Genomic DNA, 20196 nt, shown 5'->3' with positions numbered 1-20196 from the left:
CAAAGTGCACCTACGTGGTAAGCGAAGCTCATAAAATAGACAAATGTTGTAAATGCAAGCTAGGTATAACTAACAAAGTGGCCAGTGATTGAATATTACAGGTATTTTAAAATGGCATAAATCAGAAAGTGCTGTTTAAGACAGTAAGATTCTGAAAGAAAGATGTCATTCACTCTATTTATTTGATATGTGCCTTCTCTCTGAGAAGTCCATAAAGCATGACTCATGCGTTTATATATATATATATATATATATATATATATATATATATATCCCTTGCTGACCTATATAAACATTTCAAAGCCCAGTGTTTTAGCCTTGAGTGGTTACAAATGGAAAATTCATAGCATACTAATTTTCTCCTCATATAAGGTAGTGAGGAGTCCATTAGTCCTCAGTATGAAAGCATGGCTGCTTTATTGCAAGAGTTTAAAACACAGCGCAGTGTTTTTTTTTCACCCCTGAGTAATTATGCCTTTCAAAACGGCATATCTTTCGCCTCCTGCCTGAGAGGAGAGGAGGAGATTCTGAATGGATGCTATAGCAGTGCGGAGCCTCAGATGGCTGTTGCCGTAGCAACATGGGGCGGGCAAGCAGAGAGAGGGAGGTATAAAACCACCGCCGGTCCCTGACTGAGACTCAGAAACTCTGAAGCTGCCTATCAACAAAAACCAAAGCAGTGCCAAGACCAAGGCTGTCACACTCGCTCTTGTACCCGTGAGGCTTCACCCGGAGAAGAAGGCACTCTGCTATGCTGAGGCCCAAGGATCTGTGCCAGGGCTCTGGCACTAAGACCTTCCTGGATGCCATGAACAACGGCAAGGTGCACCTGGCCCGCTTTGTGCTGGATGCCCTGGATGGGCGGATCATCAACTCAAAGACAGAGAGCAGCCGCACACCACTAATGTTCGCAGTGTGCCTCCAGGATCATGGCACCAGGTCCAAATTCACCCATCTGCTCCTAGAGAAAGGAGCAGATGTTAACAGTCGAGATGAGCATGGACGCACGGCCCTCAGCCTGGCCTGCGAGCTGGGTCACCTGGATGCTGTTAAGATCTTGGTGCAGTTCAACGCCGACCCTGAGATCACCGACAGCTGGGACAACACCGCCCTGATGTATGCTGCCTACGGAGGGCACAGCCAGGTCCTGGAGTTTCTGATCAGGGCTTTCAAGAGGCTTGGGTTGAAGCTGGACCGCACAAACCATGCAGGGCACTCTGCCATCCAGGTAGCCGACTACTTAGGACATATCCAGTGTGTTCAGGTGCTCAGCGGTGTGGGGAAGAAGGGGGTGAGTTCCATCGAGCAAGCTGAAGAAAAAGATGGGGAAGTGCAAGGAGAAACTCCCCAGCCCAATCGTCTCCCGAAGCAAATCCTGGAGCGATTCTCAAAGCAGTTCCATGGCAAGAATGAAGAACCACTGCCAGCTCTGTTTCAGAAGCAGATGTGGATTGGGGATAGTAACAATGAAAAGAGGCGCTTCAGTCAGCAGCAGTCACCTGACAGAACAAACCCAAGCTACCACCAAAGTTTGAGCAGATTCTCAGAGAGCCAGTTCACAGAGGATGACCAGCATACCCTCTTCACCTCAAAACAGATCCAGAACTCTGCTCTAAGAGAGGTTGGTACCACAAGGAAGCTTAACTTCAACTCTCAGAAAGTGGATGACAAGGATGATATGCGGGAAAACACACCCATGTGGGGGAAAGCAAAGTCATTTAACTTGGACCTCAGGACAGGTAGAAAACAGTCCTACCAGGGAGACATGCGAGACATGAGCCAGACAGCCAGCAAACTCAAACGAGCCTCACTTCAGGATGACAAAGCTCTCATTGCCAAGTTTCCCTGCCACAGCAGCACTTCCTCAAAGGCAACATACTTTGAGAAACTAACCAAACCGTCGACAGAACTTCAAAATGGAGGTGAAGACAGAGACTTAAAGCGAGGCACTGCCAGCAAATCTGGAAGGCACAACAAGCTGCTCTTGGGTAGAGAGGAAATTGCACCAGAGAGAATTAAAGCTCGGCCTCAGGGTTTTGGTGGACTTGGGACCAGGCTGCTGCGACGGTTCACAGCACCTGAGTTCATGAGGTTGGTCAGGGACTGCCCCTCTGCCACGGGCTCAAGCAAAGGGAAGATTGCTCGATCAGAGACATTCCCTCTCTCACACACCCATAAGATGGTCAACAGCCAGCCCAGTGTTGACAGCATCAGCGGTGTGAGGTGCGAGTTTGAGGGTAGTCCTCCTGTGAGTCGTCCTACTCCACACTGAAGTCATTTTAGTGGCCATTGGGTAGCAATAACCCAAAAACAGTTCTACAGGGATCACTTGCAGGGATGTCATTTGAAGGCACTTGTTTCGAGCTACATTAGGCAGTTATCAAAAAGGTAAAACCTGCTGTGTAGTTGTGAAGTTGCCTAGGTTACCAGTATATATGAACTTGAATATAATGAATATGTAACAATATGTACATTTGTCAGTTGTGTGTGAGTATGTACATGCATTAGTGTCTGCTTCAATTTCCTGAAGTCAGACTGAAAGATTTTTTAAAGCACTTTTATGCCACAGGTTTACATAAAGTTATCTAAAACTTAGTGTTTGCTTTGGTTTTTAGAAGGCAGACTTAATTATTTGTGTATTTATATATTTATTTACAATTTCATGACCCAGGCTTATGTAAGATAAGTTGTCTAATCCTTTGTGTTTTTAATAGTTTTGCGCCATAGGTAAGAAAAGTGTCTAATGTAAAATTGTCTAAACCTTCTAACTGCTATTTCTAATCATTTATGTTATGATATCTATTCATGTAATTTACTGAGTTCTTGTAATTAATGCAATTTACACTCCTTACTCTTTACAAGATTTCTGTAAAATCAAGGCTTTAAATGTGCTGATATACTGCATTGTATATATTACTGTTTTATGTATGTATGTTATGTATTATGCTTAATTTGTTTGCAGATAAGAGAAATATTGTGTGTAAAATGAACTCCAAACCTTGTGAAATTCAACTGTGGAACCAACATGCAGCAAGCATAAGTGCATAGTTGTGATCCTGTGAAGCTTTGCTTTGCATATTTAACTATGCATATTGCGAATGTCAATCATTTCTATTCTGTAAATAAAAGTTAAACACATATTCAGTACATCTTATTGCATACATTTGTGTGTGTGAGCCAGAGAGAGAGAGTGAGCAAGGGAGAGAGACAGGGGCAGCTAAAGGTCAGACCTCTGCACTGCACCTGAATATTCAATATGCATCCTTTATTCATTTTACAAAATTAAAATTATGTTTCATTTCTCTTTCATCATGAACAACTGACATACAAATACAACCACAATGAATCGTGTCAAGTTGCTGAAAGAATTCAAAGGTGACGTACATAATGTACTTAGCTGGTGACAGACCATTCAGCATGAACCAAACCAGTGTGCTTTACCTACACAAACGTAAACACAGTCACAATCTCACATATTTCCATAGCAGCACACGCACACTCACCTACTGGAAAAAAAAATCCATGACTTGTTAAGAAAGTAAGTCAGTCACAGTACAACAGGTTGGATGTGGAAATGCCAACATGTATGTTACATTCCAGGTGTAAACATACCACACATACACACTGTAAACAAACATACTGAAGCCAGATGACTTATTTCATGTTCTTTTTTTCACTCAGTAATTCAATAACAATGATCAGAATGCAAACACAGTATGGTTATCCATTTAAAACTCAAATCCTTTGAAGCTGAGATGCAATATTTACAATTTGCACATTCTACAAACAATTCACAACACCTTTCAGAAAAGCAGGTGGGTCAGTCCATTGAAAAAAAGAAGAAAATAAAAAAACTCAACAACAAAAAACAACAAAACAATAAATAGCTAAATAATTATTATATATTCAGTTGGTTCCAATGGCTCTTTAAAAACAGTTGCCACCACAGTAGCAGAACGACAGTCGACGTCAATGTTGTAATGTTCATCTCAAGTCATTTCACCAAACTTAAAATCAGCCTACATGTGCCACTGCATAGGCATGCAAGTTGATCCTCTACAAGGTGCAGTAGTATCTCTGTGCTAAGAACACTGGTAAAATATCGTCCCACAGCTTCATTCTTCCTCTGAGTCACGATAATACCTAAGGTTTTTCGCCTAAACATGAAAGAACAACTCTAACACTTTCAGTTGAAGATATTAACACTCTCATATTGTCTAGGCTGCCATTTAAGCATTTGTCCTCAGTGACGTCCTCTGGACAAAGTACATTTGTCACCGTCCTGTGGCGTAACTTCCTCCCACTCTACTGATGCCAGTTGACTGCAGTCATCATCGTCTTGAACGCACAAGGACAAAAGTGCTTGAAGTTTCTGTTTTTTCAAGTCTGCAGCTGCAAAACAACCTCTTCTGCTTGCCACTTTGCAACCAGGACGTACTTATGTAAGTCTGGGGCACAGGGAGCCTCTGGACGAGGGAGCCTGAGGCTCTGCAGTGGTGTAGAGACAGCCTACAGTGGGCATAGTGCTGAGGAGAGAGGCAATGGTGGGCTCAGCAGCGGGACATGCGCTTGCGATACTGCTCCACTAGGGGCACTAGGCACTGCGGAGAGCTGCTCTGCAGGAGGAAAGGGTGCTCGAGGAGGTCAGTGGCGCTCGCCCGCTCCAGTGGGTCTCTGGTCAGCATGCGATCCAGGAAGTCCTTCAGCACTGGAGACACCTATGAGAAAAAAGAGCATTGTAAGACAGCAGTATGGGTTGTTTGCATTGGTGGTGATTATCCAGATGTTGAGTTTATATATGTTTAAACAATAATGTTTACAACACCATCATCAGTAAAAGTCACAGTTGCCCTTGCTTTCAAAAGCATGGTGAAATTTTATATTTCATTCAGAGCACACTGAAAAAAGCAGATCAATTCTCTCAAAAGTGCACATTCTCAACATTCAATCAATACCATTTTTGCTTTAGTAGAGTGGAAAGGTGATATTTTGTTTTGATTTAAATTTAACGTTATTCCACATAGAGTCTCATTTACCACTAAAGAAAAACACATACTTTATATTTTGATATATTTTTGCCATATTTATAGTTTTGGTCATTCGAAAAATGGGGGAAAAAGTGCATCCTGTGTGTGTGTGTGTGTGTGTGTGTGTGTGTGTGTGTGTGTGTGTGTGTGTGTGTGTGTGTGTGTGTGTGTGTGTGTGTGTGTGCGTGTGTACCTGCTGAATGTTTCGGATGGTGGGTGCTGGCTCATCTCTCAGCCTCTTCATGGCAGCCACTGGAGTTTCACTGAAGTAAGGAGGCTCTCCATCCACCATCTCCACCACCATGATGCCCATAGACCACACATCCACCTGAATCAGATTTCAGACCATACAAACCATACAGGCAGTATAATAAACATAGATTGCAGAGTAATTTGTATTTTAAATGGTATGACAAATGTCAAATTGTACTTAATATTACTAGAGACATGAACAAACAAGGCAAAAAAGTCCATTTTGATTTCAGATTGGCTTTAATTATTTCTTGCTTCTGACTCACTTATTCAAACAATTAATGTAACTGTAATTTCTTTGAAAATATAAAGAATATAAATTGTACATGTGAGAAAAGTACTATAAAGTGACAACAATAACAACTTCTAAAGACCACATGATAATAATTCATAGTTGTAGTTGTAAATAGTGTGCATGTTTTAAGGTAGTCATAAGTTATTACACAACTAGGTAAGTATGTAGCAGCCAAGCTGTTCTTCCATGTATTTGCTGTTGTACCATGTCATGTTGGGATTCATTACCTCAGTGCCATATGGTGACTTTGAGATAACTTCAGGGGCCATCCAATATGGAGTCCCTACCAATGATTTCCTCTTAGGAATATCTTTGCTGATCTGGGCACAAAACCCAAAGTCTGACAGCTTGATCTAAATGGGAAAGAAGCACTCTGTTATCATTCACTCACTGCACGCAAACATCACTTTCACATAATTCACTACAGGACAGTGAACTCACCCTTCCATCCAAGGAGAGCAGGATGGAGTCACTTTTGATATCACGGTGGATGACGCCCTGTGAGTGGAGGTAAGCCAGCGCCTGCAGGACAGCCTCACATACTGTGGCAATCTGCTCCTCGCTTAGCCTGCGCAGGCAGTATAGCTCAGTCAGTACAGCAGATCACAGTCTAAACTTGGCACCTGAGTCTAGACCATGTGAACTCCATCCGATGCTAGACCATGTGAACTCCATCCGTATATTGAGATGTCAAAGTGATGGTTTATTTAAGAATAAACACTTTTAAAAAGATTTTAAAGACATTTAAGACGTGCTTTCTGTCTGAAATCTAACAAGTAATGCAAGATTATAGCAACCAGTTTAGCATCATGAAAACTAAATCACACATTGTTAGTGTTGGAAGTAATGTGGCACAAAGTAAAGCGCTACTGCAATTTGAGATGCAGTTTAACATCATGAAAACTGTATCATAGATGTATCAAGAAAAGCATAAACGGCTAATGAAGATGGAAGTTGCTCAATTACTGATTTAGACTTTTTTACTACATGTTCATGATATTCATCATAATCACTGTGATCCTTAATTTCCCAGGCCTGTTCTGAGGTCTGTTTGCAATTTCTGTTTATTTCATGTCAAAGCAAAGGGACATTTTATTTTATATAAGCAGACCAATGAAGTAGTCCATACGCTCACAGTGGGGAAAGTAACATAAGGTAGACAAGCCCTGATCCGAAGTGCCAACTGCCTTCCAACATTTTGAGATGTATCCAGTTCATTTGTAGTCCAGTGCCTGACACTTAGGTCAGCATTTGTCCCATTAACATGCCAAAGCCAATTTAGAGTTGAGTGCTTAAAGAAAAGAGAGTGTTGATGATACAGGCTACAGAATGCCGCATCACTCCACGTAGTGTTGAGCTGGCTGTTTTTGCTTGTGAAAACAGTGCAACTCATACATTAGAACAGGAGTCTCCTTCATGTCATCACAGCACTGACAAATCTGATTACGTAACTGAATCACTGTCCCCCAGCCACAGAAATGGGGGTTACATGTACACAGCAGCATTAGAAGGAACAGTGACTGTCTACATTTCCACACAGCCTCATCAGATGCTGAGTTAACAACATACTGGCCCCTTGTGGTCGAGATAAGCAGGTACATCAAAGGTGCTTGAATCCAGAACACCTTCAGGGACACCTTAAATAAACCCCGCAATATGACATCATCACCCAGAAACCCTCAGGTGCTGTTTACACACAGTGAATAAAGGACACAAATTTTCTAGAGTGGCCATTCATCTCTTTTTTAACAGGCTGAGGTAGGAGTAAAATTAGGATTGGGTTTAGTAGATTTTAACTCAGATGTCAATGAAGTGGCGCTAAGTCACCAAGTCTTTGGGAAATAAATATCTGCAATGTTTTCATTTTCCTGCATTTTTAATTCTACAGAAATGTTACAGGTTATATTTCCCTGAAATGGTAATCCTGGTAGATTCAGTTCTTATTTCTACATATTGTGTATTAATGTGAAAATTATGTATCAGCATGAGCAGATACAATGTATGCATTAAACTTTGTTAATTTTCTAAGTGAAAATAAGGAAACAAATCCTCTACAGAAAAAAAAAAAAAAAAAGGAAAGAACCATTTTAAATGCACCCAAACCGTTTCATACAATTGTGTGTACATGAAAAATATTAGATAACGGCATCACTCACGTTTGAAGTACAACTGCATCCCTACCATTTCTGATTCCCTATAGAACCATTTTTGTAAATGAGATGTGAGTTTAAAGAGACTTTCTGAAGGGCGTCTACGTAAAATAAAAGTGTTACACCAGTTAAAGTCTTTTCCGAGAAATGTATGTTTGTGCCAAGAACCATTCAGGAACCTTTATTTCTAACATTGCCACAAGTACTGATACAATAATCATTTTAGACTACATCAGCTATGATAGCAGGTGTTGCTTTTTGCTTTAACTCTGTATGATGCCTTACCTGGTTTCAGACACTATGTTAGTGAGAGCCCCTCCCTGGAGATACTCCATAATGACCCAGAGCTCCTCCTCCACCAGTGCACTCTTAAACATCTCCACCACATTCTTATGCTGATAGTCCCGCATGATTACTACCTGCAAACACAAACACAATCGTTTAGCCAGTCCAGAAGGGCAAGAGAATTCTTATGCTATAAATATGATTATTATTATTATATAACATTCAAAGGTTGCAGCCATGTATATGAGATACAGCCAATATGTAAATAAAGTTTAAATATATTAGAAATAATAGAATAGTAAGAAACTATGCATGAAGTAAAAGTAGAAGAAGTAGTGAAGTATAGTCCATGTAGAATGTAGGCCCCATAAGTCAGCATTGTTAGGACGTACTGTTTAGCCATCCCTGATATAAGTACACAAGGTGTGTCCAGTAAAGGACTTGCAACTGAAATGACTGTCACAGGAATTAGTGTCTTATATATGTCTAGTTTACTATAGTTTTACATGTTCTGTAATCTTTATCTCTAAAACAGATACATGTATGTGCGTGAATATACCAAATACTATGTGTTCACAACAGCTTTTAATGCAACGAAATTAGAGTAACACATCTGTACAGTGTACTGGACATTTAAAGTGATGTATAGAAACTTTACATTGTACAACAGTTCTAATAATAGTTTAATAAGGTCCTTTAAGCTCAAGACATTTTTTTACAAAAGTGATTCTTTCAAACAACTATTGACCAAACAATTTTTCTCAATTTGCTCTTCAGGGTCCCAGAACGGTCCATAGTTTTTACTCAATTAATTTATGTTGTGGGGATTGATTAAAAATGTGGACACCGCTTTAGGACACTAAAGGAGTTATTTTAATAGTTCTTCTACGTCTGTCTAAAGCCCCTTTTTGGCACCTTCATTTTTTCTAAAATAAGTTATATGACTACATGAGTGAGGAATTGATGTGTAATTCTTCATTTTTGCCCTTGCGAGTGAAATCAGAAGATTTAAATCAAATTTGTTAATTGTCATATGACTTATTATCCAAATAAACTCATTTAAGGGTTTAATTACAAGACATAGAAACTTTCTAACAAGACATACCAAATTCCTCTCATTTCACTACAAAGAATTCCTTACTTCATTGAAGAGCAGTTCCCGCCTCTGCTGCCTCCTCAGGTCCATCATTTTGACCGCCACCAGCCGGCCGCTATGTTTCTCACGAGCGATGCACACAACCCCGGTTGAGCCCTCGCCAATCTTTACAAAGTTCTCCAGGTAAGAACGTGGGTCACCCTTGTCCACCACCATCTGCAGCGCAGCTTTGAACTGCTCATGGGTGACTTTGGGTGGGTCAGGGGGCGGGCGGGGTGATGGGTGCTGTGGGGGTCTGAAAGCAGGGGAACATGTCCCAGGAGGGCTGGTAGCTAAAGATCCAGTGGGCGAGGGGCGTGGCTGTGACGGGCTGTCTTGTCTGGGGTAGAGTCCGGGGTTAGGGCAGCCTGAGTGCCTGAGGAAGGGGTCAGGGCCAGCTGGGCGGAAGCTGATGTTGGGCGAGAGGCCGATGGTGTAGCTGGAGGACGAGCGCACCGTCCTGTGTGGCCGTGTGGCGCTCACCAGAGGACTGCTGGCCCCACTGTGGAAGAAACCTGGTTGCGGCCTCAGAGCAGTGTCTGCCTGAACCTTCAGAAAGACAGGCAAATCAGCACTATTATAAGAAACTCAAGGTGATTTTGTTTTGTGTTCTTTTTCACACCATTTGAAAATTCCTCTGTACCATAATGCTTATCTACACTGCTGTATGCTTTTTTTTTCAACAAATGTTCATATCATCCCATAATATTCAGCATATATTATATTTCTCCTCAATTGTACAGTCACTCCTACTGTATAGACATATGCGTCTCTTTTTAAACTCCTCTCATGTTGGTTCTTCATGAAACTTTTTTATTCTCTATTGCCTTTATTGTATTATTTGATTTGTCCCTTAGTTAAATATTTGGTAACAGTCTGTGTGGTTGTTTGGTCAGTTCTGTATATTTCAAGTCATACATGTGTACTAATAAAGTGACTCTGATTCAAACATCATTGTAGAACAGTAACATTTTATCAAATAGTAAAACCCTTTTCTACTGAGAAACACAAATGTGGTGTCACGATTGAATGTCCAGTGTGCACTTTTTCTACAGAATTTCTCTGCTTGTTTCATATTGAATTCACATATAAATTACACAATTCTTTTGTTATCACTAGCAGTAACTGTGACTTCTAAAGGTTAAACAATAAAAACTTATCATCAAGTCAAGACTCTCCTTCCTCACTCATTCTGACAGGACTTCAGCACATCTTAGAGATTTGGTATATCTTGTAATTATCTCTTAACCATTTACTGTATGGTGTTACCTATACATATAACCCATATGGCAACAATGCTTTATTTTTGCCTGGCCACAATATAACTACAATGTACATACAATATGCTTTTTTCTCACACACACATCACATGGTGACACTGAGCTAGTTTTTTCATAACTAAAACCAGCTTAGATTTGATCTTCTTCTTCTTTCGGCTGCTCCCTTTAGGGGTTGCCACAGCGGATCAGCTTAGATTTGATGAATTTTGTATAAAATGGCACACTATAACTGTCTGTAACTGTCTGTAATCTGCAGTGCATACAATGCAAGTGAATGCATAAACTGCTTGGTGGTGCAGTGGGTAGTGCTGTTGCCTCACAGCAAGAAGGTCATGGGTTTGATTCCCCAGCTGGGTGCCCAGGGGCCTTTCTGTGGGGAGTTTGCATTTTCTCCCCATGTCTTTGTAGGTTTCCTCTGGGTGCTCCAGTTTTCACCCGCAGTCCAAACACATGCAGTCAGGTGATGCAGTAAAGGTTTAAAACCTAAGGGCCTGCATTTGGGCCCACATCCCCACATATGAGAATTTCCCATTCTCATAACTATATATTAGTTTGTCACAACTTAGTATCAGTTTCATAGAAATCACTAAATAATTAATTGTAGTTAATAGTGGTTATTGCATAATAGGCCTTAAAATTAATAACTTCATAATAAACCCAGACTTTAAAAGGTTAAAGACATTTTTTCTTCATCTTGTAGAGTCATTGTTTTGCCAGGTTTTATTACTATAGTACTGAAATGTTGGCTGCTGGCCAAGTGCTCTGCAGTATAGCTGCATGGTAAAGAAATACTGCCATCATCTCATTCATTGCCTTCCCTTGTATTCTGCTAGCATGCTGCACTTTAAACATTTACTCTCAGGAGTGTCTGAGGGCTTCTAAAAATAGCCTGCTAGCACCACAGGGACATTGCTGGTCTAAATGCTTTGCGTCACGTTTTATCACCTTGAGAAACCATCAAAATTAATTAAACAGGTTTACACAGATTGGGGAGTGTGTTGGCATACTTTATCTTCAAAGACACCAGTAATATAAACTACACTGTAAATAGGAATTAAAACCTTACAGCTCACACTGAAGATGTAAAATAGAAGATCTAAAAGATTACTTCAAAGTTACAGTGCTGTTCTCATGCATTGAATGCATATTTAAGTTGTTTTGTACAGGATGTGTATATGAATTCTTAGGTGTTGTAACATAATTAAATGCATATAAATGATCCACTACATGACTTGCAACTGGTTATCATATGTATATATGTATACCTCAATTACACGAAAGTCGGGACAAATATGTGAAATGCAAATAACAGCACAAAGACAAGATTGATATTATTTAATCTTATTGACTTCATTGTTTTTGCAAATGTATCCTGATTGTGAAAATGATGCCAAAAGCACTTTCCAGCACTGAAAAACATCCCGTATACTTCTGTGATGGATATCACCACATGGGCTCAGTTAAGTTAATACTGTGCTGTGCACAGTGAAAGTCACGTCAGCAATGTCCAGAAACGCCACCAACTTCTCTGAGCTCAAGCTCATCTAAAATGGTCTGATGCACAGTGCAAATATGTATTGTAGTCTGACAAGTCACCTTTTAGTGGACATCATCTTCTTCAGTCCAAAGAAATAAAGGACTATCCAAATTGTCTATCCGTCTGTCATAGTATGGGGGTATTGGTGCCCATAGCATGCTCAACTCTAAAACAACCCAAATGTTAAGAAGAGCCATTTTGTCCTGACAATAAAAATCAAACCACCTTGGGAGCCACAACACTGTATGTCCATTTTACCACCTTGGCTGTAAATATGTCTCAGTATGTACTAATGTCCTATGCTATATACTATATAATATAGGCTATAGTTCACCTATAGCTGTTTCTATTGCATCTTCGGTAGGAAACTTCTGCAGTGGAATAGTTTCTTATAAAATGCCTCTCCACATTGTTCAAATTGTGCTGTTCCACCTTAAATTGTGCCTGTGGCGAGGTGAGAATGTAACTGAGGCACCATTTAAGCTGTTTCACAGTTTCCTGTTGCAGATTAACTGTATCAGAAAACCAGCTGATTGTTTATAAAAGCAAACAAGCCCAGTTGTCAAATTGTCAATGTTCATCTTCGCAATCTTTTAGTTAGCTGCTAGCTAGGCAAGACTGTTGTCTGTCGCTATGTGAAAACATCAAAAATGAATACATAATAACAGTTAATACAGGTAAAACAGAATTCACTACTCACTGCTTTCTATTTTCATTAGCATTTCGCGTAGTGTCTCAACGTTTTTGAAATTGAAGTTTGTAAATATGAATTCAACCTAGGCCTGTTAAAGCTTCATTTCACAGCTTTGTTTCTCTAGATGTAAATCTCATCTTTTATGCCATTTCATCATGTTAGAACCTCTAGGTTTCCGATATTTGACTGCTTCTTGTGGTACGACTTGCTGTGCAAAAAAGTGTAAAAACAGTGTTGCAGCAGCCCTTGTTCATTTCAAGCCATATAGAGCACAACCACTTAAACATATGCAGCGTTAACAACACATTTAAGTAAAAACGGGCTCCTGTCTGGAAGGTGTAGCATCAGCTATCTGACCTTGGCTGTTCCCAACTCTTATGCTTATGTCTATTACACTCATGTGTACAGTTCCTCTTTTGCTGAATGTACATTTGCAAGTGATCTGCATTTTGTAGGATCTGCAAACAGTTAAACGTGGAGCTGCAACACATGAATATGAATACAATTTCTTCTCCTTTTTTTTTATTTGACTACATTTTTAGACCTTTTTTCGAAGACACTCCGCTTGTTTCTTCCTCACAACTGACATTTCAGCTGGCAGAAATTCAAACCTTTAATGCTGAGGTTATAGACGCCACTCACATAACCTTCTGCTTCATGTCAAATTTTCCCGAATTTCTTTATGTAGTATGGTTATCCTTGCAATGTTGACATGATCCTTCAAAGTATCCTTCAAACTCAGTAAAGAATCTTGGAGAACCATTTTGGAGGTGGTTCTGTCCTTAATTTCTTTCACATAAACACTAAGAACTGTGCAATGCCACGAGAAACGCTCTAACCTGGTACTTTTTTGAGTGTAGCTTATGCCTAAGTAGACAAGTTCAGAGTACTTTTTTGTTACTCTTTGCTGTTTTAAAAGTTAATAAATCCTCTTGTATTAGGAAACATATTCTTTAGATATTAAATTAGTTACTTTGCTTAATAAACTGTCAGATGTGATTTATTATTGTTTTTTTTGTGATTTTTTTATCAGCCAAATTGGCTGATTTTCTTTTTTAATACTCAACACTCACACTGTATAGTGTACCAGAACATTTTATTAAGTTTTGCTCCATAATTTTCTCTTTAACAGGCAAAACTGGCATTTTAAATATAAAAAAAGAAATCAGGCTATTTAAATAACATGAACCAAATGAAGTGCTTTACCAAAAGCAAGATATAACTGGCTGTTTAGCGCAATGTCTTATGCCTAATTATGCTACAGCATTTCGGTACAGGTGTACCAGCAGCATACAGACACAACATGAGTGCATTTACCTGCCTCATGTAATTTACATTATAATATACACAGATCAGCCAAAATCAAAATAACAAGCTGGCCAATACCTCATTGCTTGTTTGGAGCTATAACTATTATGAATTGAGAAAGAACAATTAAGAACAACCAAGTACAGTCTGACTGGTGGAGAACATTCTAAAACCTGAACCATAGATTCGCCCAGATGGTCCACATTTTTGCTCCAACCTAACTCACAACACATTAGGAAGATGGAAAAATGTGGACCCTTTGGGAGGCTGAAGATCACTACTATTCTAGAACTTTGGGAAGGGAGAGAGAAACAGTGAGAAAGAATAAAAACATTCTAGAAAAGTGTGAATGGAAGAGAACATCCTAGAATGGTGTGAATGGGAAGAGAATATTCTAGAAGCACATACATTGAATTGGGAATTCTGGAACACTGTGAATGGGATGAGAACATTCTAGAATGATCTGACTGGTAGAAAGCATTCCACAACCTTGTGATTAGACCAAATCATCAACTTCTAGGTAGATAACTTGCATCCAGTCAGCACAGAAGCAGCTTAATTGATGGCACAATTTACAATTACATATTAGTTTGAGACCATAATATCAAACATGCTCAAGTATGTAATCGATTGTATTAACATTTTCCCTGTTTTCTAGTGCTTAAAAGAAGGTAGAGCTGCTATAAGAAGTATTAAACCCATTGAAGGATTCTCTGTCTTTGGTAAAACTTACAGCAGAAGCCTAAAACAACTTAACAAATACTTTACTTATACAAATGAAGTTGCCAAGCATTATCACATGAATAATAAGACCAACAGAATGTATTTTTGGAATTATTACTTTGTAGAGAGTTTGGCACAAGGTGACTTCAGCTGTACAAAACTAATGGTATTAGCAATTATGCCAGCAACCGCACAACTATTGTTGTTGCTCATATTTTTACACTCAGCAGAGAAAAAGTGAAGCTTTTTCCACACAATTCTTTTTAAATGTAGACATTTGTGTCTGTGCGTAGAACAGAGCAGAATGTTGCTTCATAAAAGCCAATAAAGGTAAGCTAACTGGCAAGCAAGGTAGTTAATTAGCCAAAAGAAATGCTCTAAAGTGACCAAAAAAATTAAAAGTCAACAAAAAGACCATTAAACTGTTAACTGTGCTTATTATAAACAGTTCCACCTGTCTCTATGGTACCTGTAAAATGTATTGTTCATGAACGCGCAACAGGAAAACACCTTCATAAAATGAATGCTTCTTTATTAAATCTTGCCATGTAATGTGTGGCAATATGTTCATGATTATATGACAAAAACTAATAACACAAACTAGAGAAGAAGCTTTGTATATTCCAGTATCTTGGGTAAATAAATCTCAGGATTAGTACAAAATCCTGTTGTACCAGTGCAGCAACACTTGTGTTTTCCATACAGAGGTAAGCTCTTTGCTTTATCCTATAGGAGTAACATTCTAGATGCATAGAGGAGAACATTCTAGAGTCTCCCAACATTCTCAAACAGGTGTGGCATACCAGCCAAACATTTGGATTTGTTGGTGTTTGTTGGAGAACATTTGGTTGGTGTGCTCTGGGTTGAGTGACACAAAGTAGTTTACCTTTAGATCATATGAAGAGTATGGTCTCCCGGGGCTGTTCTGTGCGTGAACCAGCAGCCTGTCAGTGGTCCTCAGGTCTGGCGGGAGCCCCCCACTCTCTCCTTGGGCATGTTGCATTGGCATAGTGGGGCTGTAGAAGCAGGAAATCGGTCTAGGGTTGTGAGAGAGCACTATGGGAAACTCCCTCCTCATCATTAGTCTCTCATTAGGGCTCCCCAAATCCCCGCCCACGTACACAGGCCGGGGGGGCACAGGGATGGGTGGAGGCGGAGGAGCCGGCAGTGCAGGTGGAACTGGGCGACCCTCCAGGGAGCTGACGCTGACCTCATAAGTGGACTTAGCCCTGGGCAACACACCATTAGGTTGTAGGGTGATGCTCTTCTTCATGCCCATGTATGGCGTCCCACTCTCGCTGTGGACATTCCGCGACTGGTCCCTCCACTTGGCCTGGGCATCAGCCTCAGGGTCACCCTGCTCCAGGTCCTCATACTGGTAGGTATCGCCCTCGATCACCTCCCCCAGACGACCCAATGATTGTGCCCTCTTGCGGGTCGAAGGGCTGCTCTTGCGCAGCGAGTTGGAGCTAGTCACCGACAGGCGGCTCATATCCGACAGCATGGCTGAGATGTAGTCTCCATGGCCCACGAAGCTGCCCCGCACGATTGTCTGAGAAAGAGAGAAAAAGTGAGATGCATTTTGATTAATGTGAGCTGAGCAGTGCAAATTCACCTGGGAATGAGCTTGAAATCACACTTGTTTAAAGCAAGGCTATTCTGGGGTACAGTGTACAAAAGATTCTTTCACAAATGTATGCTGCCTGACAAAAGTTTGGAGACAACTTGCTTTTCAAAACGTATTTAACCCCTTAAATGTCCTGGACTTGCTGGCTGTTCCAGGCTTCTACTCATAACTTAATAGAAACACAATCATATTCCATCCTTTTCATATAATTTCTAAAGAATAAACCCTGGGGTTTTTATTGCTCATGAATTAAGGGCTTTTTTGTTTGTTTGTTTTCAAAAGCTTAACATATTAACACTGCCTTTCCGAAGATGCTGTGGGCTTTGCCTTCTTTAAGCCATTAAAGTCTGCCGCCAGAGTTACTGGGGCACATTCATGTCCACACTGGGAAGTGAATTGGAAGAGCATATGGAGCTTTCTATAAGTTACTGTGTTTCTATCACTGTCTAAAAAAAGCATGATGCTGCCTGTCTGAAAAAGTATGTACAAATTCAGAACAGAATTCTCATAACTAGGTGCTTATTATTGATTTTAATGACAAAATGTGACAAAAGTGTGAAGTATAGTCCTTTTCTAATGTTAACATTTATGCTTAGATTTTTTTTGTTAACAACAGCAAGAAAACAGAAGTCAGTTCCTCCTGTACTGTATTAGATTCAGATAAAGCTATAAAGCTTTCTTCCAGTGCTAGCTTCATGCCAATCTCTATTTCTAAGCAAGTTGGCAAGGGTTTTTGGCCACAAAGGACATTTTCTGTCAACTGTCATGTGAATCAGTCACTCTGTCCTTGAAGGGAGGTATAAACGTGCCCTGAAAGAAGCAGTGACGCACAGCACCAGTGTGGCTCAGGAGCACAGACTTGGTTAACCTATCAGACAAAAGCCCAGTCCCCCTTACTCAATCTTGAATGCTTGATTTCAGCGAGGCCACTGTCTTTTGGGGGTGCAGGGAGGGGGCATAAGTGTGGGGGAATGAAAAGAATATGCCAGCCATAGGACCACATCTAAAACCATTCAACAAGGTAGTAGCGTAAAATGCTTGCAAACAGTTTTTGTGTGAGACCACTCAGAAAAGCAATAAATTACTGTACCTATTGCACTTTACCTACTGGCCGCTGTGTAGTCTGAGTTTGAGACCCCTGGCCTAAAGAAACCTAAAAATATTTAAGTCAAAGCTTTTAGTCTCATAGTTTTGACCATAGACACATGTCTATGGCATCATTGCAAGGCATCATTGCACTACAATCATGGAGAAAGCCAGGCTGGTTAAGTTCTACTCCTCTGAATCCTTCCCTTTGCTTGGAGGTGCAGTTTTTATCCCTGAGTCTGACACTGGTGACTAGGCAGCGTGGATCGTTATTAATTGCCAGCGTGGAGTAATAAATCTTGGTGCCCTCCAAGGATTCCCATCCTTGAGTTGATGTACATAGCTGGCTTGTTAGCTGAGACCCATGATAGATAAGAAGGCAATATGACAGTAGGGTAAGAAAGCTTGTGTTCTCATCGCTATTACCTGATCCAAGAGGTTCTCTTGGGGGAAAGAAATGCTGTCGCAGCTTTGAAGAATGGAGCTTACAGTATGTAGAAGGAGGCTCAAAGGCTGAGCTGAAATCTATGCTTGAATTTAATGTTCTGACCTAAAGTCCAGAACTATGACACAGTTTTATAAACCAACATCACATTTTCAGCTCTTCAGCTACTGCCTGGATCATTTGCTTCCTGACAGCCAAGAACAGCACCATATTTAACAGCACCATTGCGAAACACCACCCCACATGTTCTGCTCCAATTACTCCAATACTGTCTGTAGGATCACTTGCTATGTGAACAGGGAAACTGCTGTAGACTGAGTGGTTAGTCATATATTACCATTCAAAAGATTGTAAACAGTGTTTTTAATAATGTAAAAGAAGTGTAATAGCAGATAAATGTAGCAAATGATTCATATATATATATATATATATATATATATATATATATATATATATATATATATATATATATATATATATATATATGTATATATATATGGCCCGATCTCAAAACCACTTGGCCCTTAGCCCTTAGTGTGATCACGTCTTGGGGTAAGGTGTCCCAATTTTTATTGAGATAAAGGGGTAGGGCAAAGTGTTAGGGCTACATGGCTCACTTTTTTGAGAGACAAATTCCAAACAGACAATTATAAGAAAAAAAAGAAAAACTGGCAAGATGGCTGGGCAAGCGACCAAAAACCCCACAAATTTAAGTATTTTCTCAGTTAAAAAAAATTACATTGACTATCGTATTACCTTAGTTTAATGTCATTTCAATGTATCATGGTCCTTTTATTTATAACAGGCATAAAAGAAATCACTAATAGAATGCTAATGTCTCTGTAGCTAGCTAGCTAAATTTCCCATTCCACCTTAAACAGTTCAGAAGTTCTTCCTGAAGTGACAGAATGTAACTGCTACTCCATTTAAGATCCAATGGGAAAATGTGAACAAGAAGCTGATGAATAGCTGCTTTTAGCTTCAAATCACAAAGCATTAGTGGTGGGTGATAATATCCCCTCTTTGAAAGTATATGATCTGCTTTACCCTCCTCTGCTTTCACTGGGTCACCTACAGAGCACCTCAAACAGCCTGATAATGAAGTAATATTCTTATTTATTTGAGGGTTGTCCTATTTCATAGGGGAAGATTTCAACCACTACCCCTTGTAACTACATAAACTATACATCCTACATCCTACAAATGGGATTGGGCCTAACTCTTTGCTTGCATCTTCACATTTTAGATGTGTCCAGAATGATGAACAGACCAATATATGATTCCAAAATGATGACATCAGTATTTAAATTATAATACAATTAATATTAATAATACTTTGTAATTCAAAAGTGACAAACACATCTCAAGGTTGATAACTTGATAAAAAAGCTCTCTAAGTAGATCCCTATAGTATATAGTTTATTATTTAGTAACTTTCTAGTGTGGCAAAATACTTCTAAATAATTAAAAAAAAACATATGTAAAGAGTTTTAAATTTGCACTGTGTAAGCTGTTATTGTGCAAAAAAGATGAACAAAAATTATTCATGAAAAGAAATTCCAAATCATCACAAATTCAAAATGTTTTGGGATTTTTTTGTGCACCTTTGTTATGCATTCATAGATTGTACAGCTGGTTGGGTGTGTGTTTTGAAACATTTACAATTTAAATGTTTTCACATGTACATCAAACTCTTTCTGGAAAAAGCAAGATCTTTTTTCACATTTAAACTAAATTAAAGGAATCATTGTTCTCTGTTTTTGTTCACACCTGACATATTTTTCATCTGTAGAATTCCTACCTTCTTTGGTTTCAGTTCCACCGGCGTTATTCTGGAGGGGTCCACCATGGGTTTGGGTCTTCTGAGGTTTTCTATAAGACTCTGCCATTGTGTTGGTAGCCCCACAAACACTCCACGCTTTGCGTCGAAAGAGGTATGGACTCGGTGCTCAAAGTTCTTTGGTGCAGAAATTTCTGGCCTCTTCTTTTTCTTTTTGCGGAACATTGTCTGGTCCTATACTGACAAACCTGTTCAAAAAGGAAAGCTTATTTTAAAAAAGCTCAAACTTCTTAGGCTGCTCATCAAGAAGGCAGTTTACACTGCTACAAGTTTGCAACTTATGGCAGTTTTGTTAAAATACAGTACTTTTTGAAGCCGTTATCTTCACAAGTACATTTGCATCATTGTCAATAGTACACAATGGTTATCCAGAATATGAGTGCTTTTCTTTTCACTGGAGAAAATAATGTAGTCAATATATGTAATATTTCTCATTTTATTATTTTTTTGTATTAGCTTGTAAGGTTATTCACTTGTTTCTTTTAACTTCTCTTAAGTAATTTTATCTAGTG

The 20196-nt window shown here is 39.6% G+C and overlaps 2 protein-coding genes across 4 annotated transcripts in view; one reads left to right on the top strand and one right to left on the bottom strand.

Moving 5' to 3' along the window:
* Positions 1 to 628: 628 nt before the first annotated feature.
* LOC108430622 (ankyrin repeat domain-containing protein 50) lies at positions 629 to 3147 on the top strand. The gene has a single exon (XM_017703218.2). The coding sequence runs from the start codon at positions 752 to 754 to the stop codon at positions 2270 to 2272; it is 1521 nt and encodes a 506-aa protein (XP_017558707.1). The 5' UTR covers positions 629 to 751; the 3' UTR covers positions 2273 to 3147.
* A 97-nt stretch (positions 3148 to 3244) lies between these two features.
* Positions 3245 to 20196, bottom strand: part of LOC108430618 (serine/threonine-protein kinase PAK 6) — a 40336-nt gene continuing 23384 nt past the window's right edge. For 2 of the 3 annotated variants that reach the window (XM_037542054.1, XM_037542053.1), the window contains 8 exons: positions 19646 to 19872; positions 15573 to 16238; positions 9151 to 9693; positions 8010 to 8143; positions 6016 to 6142; positions 5802 to 5927; positions 5221 to 5355; positions 4551 to 4718 (listed from right to left, as the gene is read on the bottom strand). In XM_037542054.1, coding sequence (XP_037397951.1) covers positions 4551 to 4718; positions 5221 to 5355; positions 5802 to 5927; positions 6016 to 6142; positions 8010 to 8143; positions 9151 to 9693; positions 15573 to 16238; positions 19646 to 19849 — 2103 coding nt within the window. In that variant the 5' untranslated portion in view covers positions 19850 to 19872. Of the gene's footprint in view, positions 4719 to 5220; positions 5356 to 5801; positions 5928 to 6015; positions 6143 to 8009; positions 8144 to 9150; positions 9694 to 15572; positions 16239 to 19645; positions 19873 to 20196 lie in introns of those variants that run through there. The other variant, XM_037542055.1, reaches the window with a different exon arrangement.

This window comes from Pygocentrus nattereri, chromosome 10 (assembly GCF_015220715.1).
Source record: "Pygocentrus nattereri isolate fPygNat1 chromosome 10, fPygNat1.pri, whole genome shotgun sequence".
Lineage (NCBI taxonomy): Eukaryota > Metazoa > Chordata > Actinopteri > Characiformes > Serrasalmidae > Pygocentrus > Pygocentrus nattereri.
Note: the sequence above shows the minus strand (reverse complement) of the source record. Positions and strands in the feature narration are given on the sequence as shown.

Coding starts and splice junctions, on each gene's coding strand:
- LOC108430622 (XM_017703218.2), top strand. CDS start 752: ATGCTGAGGCCCAAGGATCTGTGCCAGGGCTCTGGCACTAAGACCTTC.